This window comes from Leucopleurus acutus (assembly GCF_964270905.1).
Source record: "Leucopleurus acutus genome assembly, chromosome: 3".
Classification (NCBI taxonomy): domain Eukaryota; kingdom Metazoa; phylum Chordata; class Mammalia; order Artiodactyla; family Delphinidae; genus Leucopleurus; species Leucopleurus acutus.
Genome location: NC_139145.1, coordinates 29,697,001 through 29,712,446, shown reverse-complemented (window position 1 = coordinate 29,712,446; position 15,446 = coordinate 29,697,001). Strand labels below are relative to the sequence as shown.

The window sequence follows — 15,446 nt, the reverse complement described above, 5'->3', positions numbered from 1 at the left end:
TCTGAGGTAAATAATTGTAAACAATCTCGTTCTGCTGATGAGAAAACTGAGGGTTAAAGAAATCAAGTAAGTTGGTGATTTTGGGGTGGAGCCAGGTCACGCCCGAGGTCAGTGAGTGCTATTGTTGAACGTGGGTGGTGTGGGTGTGCTGATGTAACGTGTGTATTAGGTGATGTGTGATGTGGCAGATGTTGGTGTGAGGCGAGCCCAGGAAGAAATAGGAAGCCGCTTCAGACATGACTTCAGAGCCAGGAGTGGATGGGTGAGGTTGAAACCTTCGGTCAGAGGGAGCAACTGTGGTTATCGGATTCCCTGGCGGGAGGGGGAACCTGGGTTGACGTCTGTAAGCTGGCCCTGGGGTTGGAGTGGGGCTCACCCCAACCTCTTTTCACCCCGTGGTAGTTTCCCCCCAAGGTGCCTAAGAGAGGAGGCTTGGAAGCTAGGCGGGGGCTGGATGGTAACGGACTACATGCGGGCGCTGTGCAATGGGTAGTGGGGAGCCAGGCAGATTTGGGAGCAGGAAAACCCCTCACCTCGTGCACTAGAGCCTGAGACTGCAGGCGGAAGGTGGCGGGCTCTGTCCCGCTAAGCACCACGTCCGTGCTGGGATCTCGGGTTGCAGCCCCTGTGCAATTCCCGGATCGGGGAGTGAATATTTCCACCAGAGCGCAAGCCCCTCAGAGAAGGGGTGGGTCGCCCTGGGGGGTAACAGGGGTCTCAGCCAGGCTGCAGGGGGACCCCACTGTAGGCTACCCTGCTGCGGGAAAAGCTATCTCGACCTCAAAGATAATCCGTGAGTGTGGGGTGGGGGCAGGAGAGCCTTTGGTAAGGCACCTTGCTCTGCCCCAGGAGACACCCTGTCTGTGCCAGCCCTGCTCGCCTTGCGAGAGCCGCAGCATTTTGATTTTTGTCACACTGCAGCTTTTCAGTGTCCCTGATGATTATGCACCTGGATGGGTTTAGAGAGCAGCTCTGACTGTTCTAGGAAGTCCTGGAACACAGGCCCCCTCTTGGGCGGCGAGGCCGAGTAGCAGGAAAGGAGGAGCGAGAGGATGTTCCTGAGTGGCCCCGCTCTGCATGTGCTCTGCAGGCAGGCCCTGGAGCTCTGTGGCCCCAGAGAGGTGCCTCAGAGGTCCAGTCTGTGAGATGGACTCTAACTGGTGCCTACCTCCACGGGTGCTTAAGGAGTTTGACGAGGTACCATGTCTTGAGGGCTTCTTAGCAGAGTGCCTGGAACAGAGGAACGCTTAGCAATGATGGCTTTAAAAACCCTCCCTTGGACACTTTGCTCATCTGGGTAGTAAGTGATGGGGCTGATTTTGGCTGCCAGGTTTTCCTCATCCTAGCCACAGTGGTTTAGCAGACATTTGCCAGGTGCCTTCGGGGGGCAGAGTTGGAGGTTCAGGGATGAACCAGGGAAACTGGACTCGGGACAGTAAGCCATTACAGCAGTGTCCAGAGGCTGTAAGCCAGCCTGAGGCCGGAGGGCAGGAAATACTTCCAGAGGAGGTACCTGAGGGCAGGTGTCATCCGGGCAGAGGGGCTGTGCAAAGACCTGGAGCCCCCCAGAGGTCTTGCCCAGGAAACCCAGGGGTCTTCCTGCCTTTTCAAAAGGACGGACTCTGTTTCCACGTCCGATGCCGCCCCTGTTACCGCCCTCGGGATTGATGTGGCCACAGAGTACGGCTTAAATGGTGGAAGCTGGGCAAGATGGATTGTTCCCCCACATCCTGGGGAAGGGCCGCTGGAGAGCCCCTGCTGACCCTGGGTCACCCATGCTGCCTCTGTCCAGTGGGCCAGGGAGAAAATCATTAATGGGAGGCTGGCTTCTGGGGCAGGGCAGTTCCCCTAGGGGACCTGGGGTGAGGAGATTGGTTTGACCTCTGGTCAATAAGGTCTCCTGTGAGCAGGAGGAGATCTGGAGGACAGGGAGGGAGGCCGGAGGCCTGGCCTTGGGGGAGGGGACAGGGCCAGGCCACCTCGGGAAGTCCTTCCAGGGCGGGGGGGCCACGGGCAGGGGTTCTTCAGGACACATGCCCACCAGGTGTGGGCCTCAGGGGGCACTGGAGCTCCATCCTCCCTAAGCATTAGGATGTGAAACGAGGCAAGTCCCAGGTGTGAGACTGGGCTGTGAACGGGCTGGCCGTTTAGGGTAGTGGAAGTGAAGAGTGTGCACTCTTGGTGCACCAGCGGCCAGGCCCCGCACCACCGGGCTGTGCAGCTCAAAGCAACTGACTTAACTTTCCTGAGCCTTAGTTTCTACATCTGTTAAATGGGGGTGATAAGCATTCCCACGTCCTAGGGTTGTCGGGATGATCAAAAGCAATAACATCTTCCCAAACCGTAATCTGAGCAGCGGAAGTTCCTCGTCTCAAAGGACGTGAGCGTGTGATCCACTTGTGTCCTGGGGAGGCTTCTGTTAGCAGGGCTTCACCAAGAGCCTCTTAAAGGGCTCCCTTGTATCCTCTCAGCAGTTATTTGTGTCTGCTGAGCACTTAAATCTGTACCAGGCAACTGTTCTAAGACTGTATGTTTAATATTCACAGCAACCCACAAGGTGGGTGCCATTGTCACCACTCTTAGTAAGCTGCCTGGGGACCCTTAGCTAGGGAGTGGCTAACCCTGGGGTTTTTTGTGTTTTTTAAGAGTATAGTTGATTTACAATGTTGCATTGATTTCTGCTGTACAGTAAAGTGTATCAGTTATACATACACATATATCCACCCTTTTTTAGATTCTTTTCCCATATAGGTCATTACAGAGTATTGAGAAGAGTTCCCTGTGCTATACAGTAGGTCCTTATTAGTTATCTATTTTATATATAGTGGTGTGTATATGTCAATCCTGGTCTCCCAATTTATCCCCCCACCCCGTTCCCCCCTGGTAACCATAAGTTTGTTTTCTATACCTGTGACTCTATTTATCTTTTGTAAACAAGTTCCTCTGTACCGTTTTTTTAGATTCCACGTATAAGTGATATCATATGATATTTGTCTTTCTCTGTCTGACTTATTTCACTCAGTATGACAGTCTCCAGGTCCATCCATGTTGCTGCAAATGGTATTATTTCATTCTTTTTTATGGCTGAGTAATAGTCCATTGTATATATATGAACCACATCTTCTTTATTCATTCGTCTGTCGATGGACATTTAGGTTGCTTCCATGTCCTGGCTATTGTAGATAGTGCTGCAGTGAATGCTGGGGTGCAAGTGTCACTTCGAATTATGGCCTTGTCTGGATGTATGCTCAGGACTGGATTTTGAACCCAGATCCTGCTCACCACTGTACTGGTGGGGCCCACTGAGGCGGAGCTGAAAGCAACACTTTGGGGCCACATGGCCTGGGGCTAACTCTGCCATTGCCTGCTCTGTGACCTTGTTGGTTCAGCTTCAGAGCCTCAGTTTCCTCATCTGTAATGTGGCATGTTTCCACCCTGAGGATGATAGTGAAAGTTCAATAATGTGGTCCAGGTGAAGTGTCTGTGGAGCCTAGGCTGGGATTGGAGGACATGTGCAGGTCAGCGGGGAAACAGAGACCCTGCAATGAGGAAAACATGGTCCCTACCCTGGAGAGCTCACAGCTGAGGGCTGAGACAGATGCTTGGGCAGCCCCAATTCCAAGAGCCCCATCATGGGCTGAGTGGGGTCATGCTCTTGTGGGAACAGGGTCCTGCAAGCCTAGCATGCCTAGAACAAACCCAGAACGCTGTCTGGACTCCAAGAATTGTTCAGCTTTCTGGTTAAGATGGGCTGGGACAGGCATACAATTATCAGGGCGTAGGAAAACCTGATTTAATGCTAAATGGGATGACAGACTCCACATCTTTTCAATGTTCACTTGTTCATTCATACATTTGACAAATGTTTGAGTTCCTACTATGCTGTGTGCTGGAGATATAGCAGAAAACAAGTGGGGGAGACAGAAAAAACTAGATAAATAGATGTTATGTGAGGTTGATCAATGCTAGAAAGAAAATCAAAGCATGGCAGAGAGACGAGGAGTGACAGAAGTGGGGGCTGCCTCAGAGAAGCAGTCAAGGAAGTCCTGTCTCAGGACGTGACATGTGAGCAGAATGAATTAGAGGAGCCAGAGTGCAAAAATCTGGGAAAGAGCACTGAAGCGGAGGGAAGAGCAAGTGCAAAGGCCCTGAGGCATGTGTGTATTTTGTGTTTGGAATGCTCAGAGCCCTAATAAGACAGCCAGTGTAACTGGTGGGGAGGGAATGGTAAAAGATGAAGGTGGAAAGCAGTTGGGGGCTCATCTTTTTTTTTTTTTTTTGTGGTACGCGGGCCTCTCACTGTTGTGGCCTTTCCTGTTGCGGAGCACAGGCTCCGGACGCGCAGGCTCAGCGGCCATGGCTCACGGGCCCAGCCGTTCCGCGGCATGTGGGATCTTCCCGGACCGGGGCACGAACCCGTGTCCCCTGCATCGGCAGGCGGACTCTCAACCACTGCACCACCAGGGAAGTCCAGGGGCTCATCTTGCAGGGCCCTGAGGCCCTGGTGGGGACATTTATCTAAATGCGATGGGAAGCCCTGGAGAGTTTGGAGGGGAGGGTTGCACAAGGTGATTGGGTTTGGTGGAAGATGGGCTACCAGGGGGGAAGAGTAGAAGCAGGAGGCTGGTGAGGAGGTGGGTGCAAATTGTCTACGTGAGAGGCCATGTTCAGGGAAAGGAGATGGGAGAGATACGTGCTGGCGTAGCCAGAGGTGGCTTCCTGGAGAGCGTGGTCGGACATGAGCTAAACCTCCAGGGATACAGGGAATTTTGATGAGAGATGCTAAGCAAAGGCTTCTCCACGAGGGGCTAGGGATGTGGGCAAATGCTTGGTGGTGGAGGCGAGCATGAGGACACTTGGGATGTGGAGAGGAGACCGCCCCCAGCATCAGCTCCAGGGGGAGAAGTGACATTGGGCTCTGGTTCATTCGTTCCCAGGAAGAAATTTGCCAGGTCTCCTTCCTTCCCTGCTGAGGACCTAAACAGGAATTATATGCCCCCATCCATTTCCCATCTCCATATTGATTTTGGTACTTTTCTTCCCATTTGCTCACTGTATCCTAACAGCCACCCTGGGGTGTAGTCAGGCTGGAGGCTCTGCTCCACTGTTTTACTGGGGAAGAACCTGAGGTGGAACAAACCATGGGCCCGAGGTCACATGGGAAACTCCGCTCCATACTTCTTGCTTTAATTTGGGGGTGTGGTGGAAAGATAGCAAACGTTGCTGTCAAATAGACCTAAACCTGATTCTTAGCTTTGCTGCTTCCTGGCTGGGCCACCTTGGGCAACTTACCTCATCTCTCTGAGCCTCAGTTACCTCATCTGTGAAATGGGGGTGGTAACAGGGCAATTATGAGCGTGTGCTGATGCCTGACCCAGAGCTGGCATAGAGGAGACCCTGGCTCTTTGTTGTGAATGTGGTTCCTGCACACAGGGACTCTGGACTTCCAGAGTAGCTCACCATCTCCCCTTTCCCTGCTCAGGTGCTGGTGGCCGAGGAGAACGTGGACTTCCGCATCCACGTGGAGAACCAGACGCGGGCTCGGGACGATGTGAGCCGTAAGCAGCTGCGGCTGTACCAGCTCTACAGCCGGACCAGCGGGAAGCACATTCAGGTCCTGGGCCGTAGGATCAGCGCCCGCGGCGAGGACGGGGACAAGTATGGTAAGTGTCAACCCCCCCCCCCCCCCGACCGTGTACACATTCTTCCCAGCCTCTGAGACCTCAGGTTCAAATCCCAGCTCTGCCGTGTCCTGGCTGTGTGATCTTGCACCTGGCGCTGAGCCTTTCTGGGCCTCAGTTTCCTCATCTATAAAATGGGGATGCAGTAGTGCATCCCTGAGAGCCTTACTGGGAGTAGTAACTGAAGACATGAATAAAGCATGCTCTTGCTGGTAAATGCCCCATAAATGCCAGTCGTCATGGGTATCCGTGGCAACCTGCTCCCCACGGCATTGCGTCCCCAGGTTCAGATGCTCGGAGGGGTGGGAGCCTCTGGGGCACGCTTTTTGGATGCTGGTGGTGGTGGTGGAAATTGGCCTGGCGTGAGTGTGTGTGCGCATATGTGCATATGTGTGTGAGAGTGTGTGTGTGCTCTGCGGGCCTGAGCTTGTGCACCTATGAGGCGTGGGCACTCACAGCACCTTGGGCCATGGTCCCCCTGACCTGCCCTTGACCCTGGAACTGCCCAGCTCTCTTCTGGGGTGTTTGGGAAGCATCACCTGCCCCAAGCTGCCTCTGCAGAGGGGCTGGGAGGAGTGAAATAACCCTGGCTCCCTTCCCTCCCTAAGCCCCCAACCCACAAAGACCCTCCGCAGTGAGTGAAGCAGGCAGGACTCCTCCCTCCCAGAGCCTGGAGGGGATTTAGGGGCCAGACACTGAGCAAATACTGACCACACCTCCATCGCTTCCTACCTTCTCAGGCCCAGGTGCTGGGAGGTGTCCCAGGCCCCAGCCTTGGGTTGGGGGGGAGCTGGGGCTGTAGGTGGCCACGGTGCGTGCACGCCTGCGGCCGAGCCTGCCGGCCTGGGTTTCTCCGAGATGACGCTCCGTCTGCCCGCCAGCCCCTGCCCATTGCAGTCAAGACATGACAACAAGACAAATAATTTCTTGGATCTTTTATCTTGGACACCATTTATTTTCCCTCAGCCCCGGGGCAGGACTGACCTCATGGTAGGGCCCAAGTGTGGCAGCTGCACCGTCACTGGGGGCTGGGCCAGGCCGGGCTGGGCAGGGCTGGGCCACGCTGGGCTCCTGCTTCTCCAGGCCAGCTGCCTCCCCTCCCTTCTCCTGCCCCATCACTCTTTACTGCCTCCATCCCTCCCTCCCTCGTCCCCCTTCTTCCTTTCTCAGTCTGGCTGCTTCTCCTTTTATCTGGGCATCTCTCTCTCTCTGAGTCCTTCTCCCTTCCTTCTGGCTGTTTCTGTCCATTTCTCTGTCTGCCCCCTCCTCACCATCTCTGTCTTTCTCCCTGCTTCCCTCTCTCCGACCACAGCTTTCCATCCCTCCTCCCCACCTCTCCCAGGCCCTCTGCTGGCCGCCTCTCTGGGGCCTCGTCTCTCTGTGCCCCCCCTCCGTGGACGCCTGGCTGTGCTGGGCAGACCCAGGTGCTGGTTTTCCCTGGGATCTGCTGTCCAGTTGCTGCCAGGGAAGGGGCAGCTGGCTGGCTGGGGCGGGAGGGAGGTGCCCTCCTGGGGAGTCCCCGGAGCTCTGGCTGGCCCCTCCAGGCTGGGAGAGTACAGGGGGGTCAGACTCTGGTCTGAACCATCTGTCCAGGCTCTGAGATAGGAGTCAAGAGCTTGGGAGGGAGAGGAGGCCGGAAATGGCCGGCCCCTCCCTCCAGAAGCCACTTGTCCTCTCATTTCCTCTGCCTGGACTGGAGACTCGGGGAATCTCACCTGCTGTGTAACCTTGCCTTCTCTGAGCCTCAGTTTCCCTCTGTACATTACAAGGGCTGTACCAGAGCAGTGCTTCTTAAACACTAACGTGCATCGGAATCGCTGAGGGTTCTTATTAAAATGCTGATGTTGATTCAGAGAGTCTGGGTTGGGGCCTTGAGCTCTGCATGTCTAACAAGCGCCCTGGTGGTGCTGGGGGACCACCCCTGGAGTATCCAGGGACTCGCCCGTCTTGGCTTCTCCTCCAGCTCCACAAACTCTAGATTTAATGATTCTCTGTCAGGGAATATGTTTATCATTCCTCCAATCCCCCAACACCCAGGGCAGCCAGGGGCCTTGCTGGCCGCTGAGGCTGCTCTATTTAAATGTCGCATTAGAAACGCAGATGAGGCGAAGGGATCCCATCTGCGAGCCCTGGGAGAGGAAGTGAGACAATGGAGCCAATTGAGGCTTCCAATCTAGATAATCAATACAAATATTATTGGGAGGGTGATTTATGTGGCCAAGCCGGGCAGGAGGATGGGGCTGTGTTAGAGGCTTGCCCTGCCTGTGGGGGAGGGGCAGCCAGTAGTCCTCAGTCAGGCCAGGGGGCCCAGGATGGTCTGAGAACCTGCTCCCTCCTTCTCAGGGCTCCATCCAGCTGAAAGAATGGTGTCTTCTGAGACTTGCATTCATACACAGTTAGAATGCAGTCTGGGAATTTCAGCAAACACCAAGTATAAACAATGCCTATAAATGCCTGGAATCTGGAATCCCCAGAAACGCCCGGAGTCTCAGATCTGAGTCTGTAAAGCACTCAGAATCTCAGATTTGACAGCGTCCCGAGGCACTAGACCCCATAGGCAGGTAGGTGCAAGATGCGGGCCCACCTTTGTCTGGGTGCCCTGCGCAGGAGCTCTTGGCCGACTTTGCAGCAGTGGGCAGTCTTCGGTGAAATCTGCATAGATGTCAGCCCGGCTTCTGCACCAGGCTCTTCTGCAAGACTTTCTCCCCATGGCTCCCTGAAGCTTTCCCAGAGCACTCTGAGGGCCCTGAGGTTGGCTGTTCAGAAATGCAGGACTTTCTTAGCTTTAGGTTCGGCTCTGGAGGGAGAGGTATGCTGGCCAGGGGGCTAAAGGCTTAGGTAGTGGGACACCTGGCAGGCCAGGAACTGGGGGAGGGCCACCCTGCCCACCTGGGATTATTACACCAGCCCCTCCCCTTCCTGCCCTTGGTCCGGGTCACCTTTGTCCTGCAGGTAGTTGCCACCTGAAGAAACAGCACTGGGCCAGGAGGCAGGGCCCCTGGGCTCCAGTGGCAGCTCGGTCGCTGAACAGCCCCCAGTGCGGGGGACAAGCATGTCTGGCTCTGGGCCTGGCTTCTTCACCTGCCAAGCAAGGATGAGAAGGCCCCACTCTACCTGCCTCCAAGGTTGATGCCCTTCAGCTGGGATGCGGAGGTGTCAGCACCCCCTGGCTACAGGAAGCAGGGCTGCTGGGTGGTGGGACTTGAGTCTCAGCAGAGGAGCACCTGGGGTCAGCTGAGCCAGCCCTCAGGGAGCGGGAGGGGCCCCAGCACCAGGGATGGTGGTGTGGGAGCAACTCTGCTTTTATAAGCCACGTGGTTGGATCTTCCTGCCTATTTTCATTTGCAGAAAAGGGCTCTTCTACTTGATTAAGAGAAAAAGGCCAGAACACCCAAGGTTTTGCAGTAGGCCAGCCTCCCAGGACTGACAGTGCCCAGAACATCCCCGAGCAGGCCTCCGGAGGGGCTGCGATAGCCAGGGAGGTGGTCTTTTGAGAGGGTGGGCATGTGGACTCTGGAGTCGAATGGAATTGGAATCTCAGTTCCACCACTTACGAGCTGGAGACCTTAGGTGTGTGTTGGCCTTTCTGGTCCTGTTTACTCTTTTGTAAAATGGGGTAATTGAAACGAGAGAATATCTTATTCTCAAAGAGTATATGATTATTAAAGCAAGAATATTCATAATAACCACCTGAACTCCGTGCTGTTGTATGGCGGCAGGGGGATACCGTCATAGGCTCAGGTGAAGGTTTCTCCTCTCGAGAACGGATTCGGGGGGCTTCCAGAAGGGATACTGCTTCTCTCCCCTTAGTGGGGCCCTGGCATATCAGCTGCGGTTTAGAAGAGGCTTCTTCAGCATGATTCCAAGCAGTAGGGCGGACTGGCCGCGCTCTGGCTGCCGTCTCAGGCTGGATGCGGAAGGGTATCCCGACCCTTCTGTTGCGTGCGGTCCGGTCTCTCAGTTCACACCTGGATCCCTCCCTCACTGGGCGATACAGCGGTGAGTGAGACCACCCAGGCCCAACCCTCAAGGAGCTCCCAGGCGAGAGCCCCTTCTCCTTTCTAGGGGCTGACTCTGAGTAGGAAGAGCCTGGGTCCCTCACTCTCTGTGTCCCCTTGGGCACTTTCCATCCTGTCCCTGCATCAGTGAGTTTCCTCACAATTGTGGGAAGGCACGGGCAGGGCACCGAGTGTGTCCTGTGTGGGCTTGTTCCAGTTAGGCATGGATTAGTCTGTGATTCCAGCTGTGTCACCACTGCTCAGGGTCACAGGGAGTCAGCCTGCCCCAGCGTGGGCTCTGCCCCTCGAGGCAGCTCCCCCGTTCACCCTTGCCCCTCTGAGAACGTGAGCTCCTTGAAAGCAGTGACCTTTCTGCCTGTCTGCATGTCTAGTACATGTCCTGAGAGCAGGCCCCCCTTAAAGGTTACTGGATAAATGAATAAAATAATTACGGGGCCACGCAAAGCACAATCAGGGGCTGACTTGCGAGACTCACCTAGGAAAGTATGTGGGGTCTTCCAGGGCTTTTGCTGGAAGTGGGAGGGGGCCCTCTGGTCCCCATGTCTCTCATCCTGGTACCTGCTGCAGGGCTGTGCTGGAGCAGGGAGCCAGGTCCTTTGGGCTGGCTGGTGTGGCTGAGACAGCCGAGACTCTCTTCTCTGAGTCTGACGGCCCCTAGTCCCTTCTCCATACCACAGTCCAAAACGTGAGACTGTGTCACTCTGTTAGTCAAAGGCTCTCAGCTCATTTAGAATGCAGTCCAGTCCCTGGCTCGGCAGGAAGGCCTGGTGTAGCCTGGCTCTTGACTAGCGCACTAACCTTGGGCTCTACTGCCCCGCCCTTGCCCGCTCTGCTCCAGCCCCAGCGAGCTTCCTGCTGCCCTTGGAACACGCCAAGCATGTCCCCAGCTAAGGGCCTTTGCTGTGTGCTCAGCCTGGGGACGCCCTTCTCCCAGATGTCCCCATGGCTTTTGCTCCCTCGCCGTTCAGTTGTCCCCTTATCAGGGAATTCCTGTCTCTGTCCTCTCGTGGGTGTGTTTCTCTTCCTAGCACTTATTGCTACCTGAGGTTCTGGTAAGTATTTAGTTATTCGCTCTCTGTGTCTCCTGTTATAGTGTAAACTCTAAGGCCGCTTCAGTCTATTGTGTTCACTGCCGTATCCCCTGCACAGAGCCAGCCACAAACAACGGTTCAGTACATGCTTGGGCCAGTGAATACATGGCTGACCCATGTGTGCGTCCGGGAGGGTAGATGGGACCACTTCCCCGGGGCGGGGGCAAGTGCCTGGCACAGAGCCCAGCACACAGTAGGTACCTGGGCAAGCCGTGCTCCCTTCCTCTTCTCCTGTCCTCCTCTCCCATCCTTCCTTCCAGCCAGCCTTGCATCTTGCAACAAGGATACAGCGAGCGACAGGACCAGCTTCCCCGAGGGGCGCTCCCAGCTGGGAAGGGGCATTAATATCTCTGTCTGAACCCCCTGCCCTCTGAGCTCATGTTCCACGACTTCTGTCCCCAGTGAGGAGTGGCCACCCACACGTCGCTGACTCTGCAGCTCAAGTGGCCACATGAGAGATACAGCTAGGATTAAATATAGCTCCCGATCGATCCTATTGATTCTTTCTCTCTTCCTTTCCAGCTCGCCCACGTGGCCTGCGAACCTCCTTGGGGGACTTTAGGAGAAGGGGAACCGTGGGCATCTTTGGGGAAAGGCCACAGGGGGTGTGTGTGGGTGTGTGAGGATAGCGATGCTGAAACATCTCCAGAAAGGGCTCCTTCCCGCCACCCCCACTTCTTTCCCTTCCCCTCCCCTCGACCTGGTCCACCTTCAGAGGGGAGGAAGGGAGTATGGTTTGGTGTGACCTCCCAGTGCCTTTTGTGGCAAGGACGTTTCCTCGCCGCAGGATGATGCCTGGAGAGTGGCCAGCAGCCTTGTCAGCACTGGAACTGTAGCGGCCGGCTGGCCGGCTTCTGGCCACCCCGTGCAGGGTCTGGGTACGGCCAGCTCTGCCCAGCCTCTCACTGGCTCCCAGCTCCCCCACTGCTCTCTCAGGTCTTGGGGATTTAACCCCGAGGCTTGGGGGGAAAAGAAACCAATTCTCCTGCTTAGCTTTTTCCAGTTCCCTTTCTCTGGGTCTTCTGTGTCCCTCTTTGTATGTGTCTGTCTGGCTCTCTGTCTGCCTCTTGGTCTTTCCCTGTCGTTTCCTACCCTTCAAACCAAAAGTCTTTAAAGTGACGCTATGGATTGCCCGCAGGGAAGCCCGGCTAGGGAATCACACTGGAATCAGTCAATCAATCCATCCATCAAAGTCATTTCTTTTTTCTCTGCCATGGCTGACCTGCCTGATGTCTGTCCTGCTCTGCTCACCTCTGTCTGAATCTCTCTGTCTCAGGCTAGCTCCGGAGTTACTCTGCCTGTGTTCAAATCCTGGTCCTACTGCGTGACTCTGGCAAGTAACTGCTCAGGGCCTCAGTTTCTTCCTCTGTAAAATGGGTGTAATCGTGCCTACCTCATGGGGTTGTTGTGAGGATCTAATGAGACATTCCACATTCAGACTCCAAGCACAGTGCCTGACAGATGGTAAATGCTCAAATAAGTATTAACAGTTTTTGTTTTGTTTTGTTTTTTTTAATTGTCATTGTTACCCCATGCATTTAAGAGAAACGGGGAAAAAAAGACAGCATGAGTTCTTATTGAAAGGGCTTTCTTTCCGGCTCCTTTTTCTTCCACTTTCTCTTTTTCCTTTTCTGCTTTCCTCTCTCAATGCTGGAGAAGGGATTGGGTCCTTCGAGCTCCTGGCCCCCAGCCATGGGCAGGCGCTGGGCTTCTGCTCTGTGCTGGGCCCTGGTAAGACTGGCTCTGTGGACTTTGCCTTCAGGGGAGCTGGGTTGTGGAACCCCCCCATCCTGCACTCACTCACCCTCTGGTGCGTGCAGCCTTTCCTTCTAGTCAAAACCAGATCTGAAGTCATTTCATTGCCTCTCTGGCTGCGGTTTGAACCCAGACTTGGGTGCTCCTGTGGGCTCCCCCATAGGATGTCTGTCCCCTTCCTCCCTCAAGGTCATTTGGAAGCGGAGCTGAGGAGGGATGGGCCCCAACCTTTGGCTCTTTGGGCACCCCAACCCACAGACCTCTGACTCAAGAAGGTGAGGTCAAGTGAAGACCTTCTCTGCCTGCCTTTGGTGTTCGTTCACTCACTAACTTCCCCAGGAAAGGGACTGGCGTGGAGGAGAAGTGACCGGTGGGGGAGACAGGCTAAGACCCAGACTTCCGTGTTAGCCTGCCTGGGTTTGAATCCTGCCTGCGTTTTAACTTCATCCCTGTCTGACCTTGGGACTCAATTTTCTCACCTGTAAAATGGGGATAATAAAAAAATAGTTCTAATCTCCTGGAATTGTTGTAAGGATGGGTGGGTAGGAGCTCAGAGTTCTGGTGAGTGGCAGGAGTGACACGGTGGGGTGGGTGGGTAGAGGGAAGAGTTGCTAAGGGCATTGACCTGGAATCAGAGACTTGCTTTGAACTTCTACCCTGCTTTTACTACCTGTGTACCATTAGGCAAGTCCCTTTACCTCCCTGAATCTCATTTGCTTTAACTTTTAAGTAGCTTTATTCATACCTACCTCACCAAGCCCTTTATGCACTTACTAAAATTTACTTATTGGTCATTTGCTGTGAGCCAGGTATGGGCTAGGTGCTAGAAACCACAGTGGTGAATGAGACAGTTAAGGGCCTGCCTTCATGGAGCTTACCTTCCAGTGGATAGAGACAGACAATAGAAAAGGTAGCAAATAAAACAACTTGGGGAAGAGCTCTGAGGAAAATGGAGCGGGGCTGGGGGCTTCCCTGGTGGTGCAGTGGTTGGGAGTTCGCCTGCCGATGCAAGGGACGCGGGTTCGTGACCTGGTCTGGGAGGATCCCACATGCCGCGGAGCGGCTGGGCCCGTGAGCCGTGGCCGCTGGGCCTGCGCGTCCGGAGCCTGTGCTCCGCAACGGGAGAGGCCACAACAGTGAGAGGCCCGCGTGCCGCAAAAAAAAAAAAAAAAAAAAGAAAGAAAATGGAGCAGGGGGTGGCTAGAGCTGAACTGGGAGGATAGTACAACATGGGACAGCATGGCCAGGGAAGGCCTCTCTGAGGAGGTGGCATCTGAGCTGAGATGTCAACCTAGGAAGTGAGAAGCCACTATGGGAAGCTCTGGGCAAAGCCATCTCCAGGCAGAGGAAAAGTGCAAAGGCCCTGAGGTGGGAGTGTGCTTAGTGTCTTAGAGCAGGAACAGTAAGGAGGCTTGTGTGGCTGGAGGGCTGTGAGGGAGGGAGGGAGGTGGGAGCAGGCAGCAGCGGCCAGACCACGTGCCCCTTCCGGTCCCCGTAAAGAGTCTGGATTTTTAGTGGGTTGGAGATCCACAGGAGGCTTTAGCAGGGACGAGGCACAATGAATTTTATATTTTAAAAGGATCCCTCTGGCTGCTGTGTAGAGAAGAGACTGCTGGGGACAAGAGTGGCAGAGAGAGGATGGGGGCATGCCAGGGTGGTGAGGGGCGAGATACCATCCTCACCCCCTCCCGCCTGGCCTGGGACAGACACGAGCATGGAACTGAGCGGAGATGAGGTTGCTAGCTCCTGAGAGCTGCATCTTGGGGGCTTGGGGCTTGAGTCAAGAGAAGGGGGAGCGTGATGCCGAGGACCAGGCAGGCTCTGGGGCAAACCTGGTCTGAGCGGGCGGAGCCTCTCTTTCTGTCTTTCTGAGAAATGCTGCTGCTATTACTCCCCAAAGACTTTACATAATCCTGGCCCGGCTTGCTCCTCATTATGTCATGTGCTGAGTGGAGTCTAGGTCACTCCATGGCTTGTTGCAGTCGGGGAAGAACAGACTTCTGGCTCCCTGGGCACAGAGGCTGGTGCAGACCCTGCCCTCGCTGGGGTGAGGGAGACAGGCTTGCAGGGGTGGAGGTGCGGTCCAGCCCCTGCCCCAGGCCCTTTGGATGGCTTAGGCAGAGGCCAGGGCTTCCTGAGACGGGCTGTGGTTAATGAGAGATGGGGGTTGTGCTTTGAGCCAAGTCTCCCCAGAGCTGGGGGCCCTCCTCTGGGACCCAGGCCCCAGCAGGGAAGAGCCAGGCAGACCTGACGTCAGCCCTTCCTGCGGGGTTGCTTCTCTGAACCTCAGTTTCCTACACTGTAAAAAGGGGACAAAGGTACCCAAGCTCGTGGGGATATGTGACGTTAGCAGGCTCACATGGGAGCCAGATCCAGCGTGTAGTAGGAGCTCTTCTGAGGACAGAGGCCCAGCCATGTGCTGGGGGAGGGCAGACAGAGCAGTTGGACTCACTTGGAGTTGCCTGGGCCCCAGCCCTGTGGCCTCACCCTCTTCTTAGGGTTTCCCATGCCTGCCCCTCTCCAATACCAGAGACATTCAGAATAGGGTCAAGCCCCATTTCCACTGCGTGGGTAAGGAAACTGGGGCTCAGAGGGGTGTGTGGCTTACTCAAGGTCACACCCCCAGGATGGCAATTCCAGAAATGGAATCAGACCCCATGAATCCCAGTCTAAGGCATTTTCTGATGCACTCACAGTGTGGAGTGCCTGCGACCCTGGAGGATGCTGAGGAATTTCAGGACGGAGGGCACACTTTGGGGAGGCAAGTTCTGCTCCACCTCTGCCCTTTTACACACGTCTGATTTTTTTTCACTACTTTTTTTTTTTTTTTGTCTGGGAAAACAGTTTTGTTTTGCAGTTATTAGGAAACCTAAACAATAATTACTGAGCTTCCCCTACCC

General features: G+C 55.0%; 1 protein-coding gene across 1 annotated transcript in view; it reads left to right on the top strand.

Annotated features, from left to right (window-relative positions):
• Window positions 1-15,446, top strand: part of FGF18 (fibroblast growth factor 18) — a gene marked incomplete at its 5' end in the record, with an annotated part of 34,128 nt that overhangs the window by 9,159 nt on the left and 9,523 nt on the right. Inside the window, one exon of the mRNA XM_082835960.1 lies at window positions 5,483-5,663. Within this exon, the coding sequence (XP_082692086.1) occupies window positions 5,483-5,663 (181 nt within the window). The remainder of the gene's footprint in view (window positions 1-5,482; window positions 5,664-15,446) is intronic.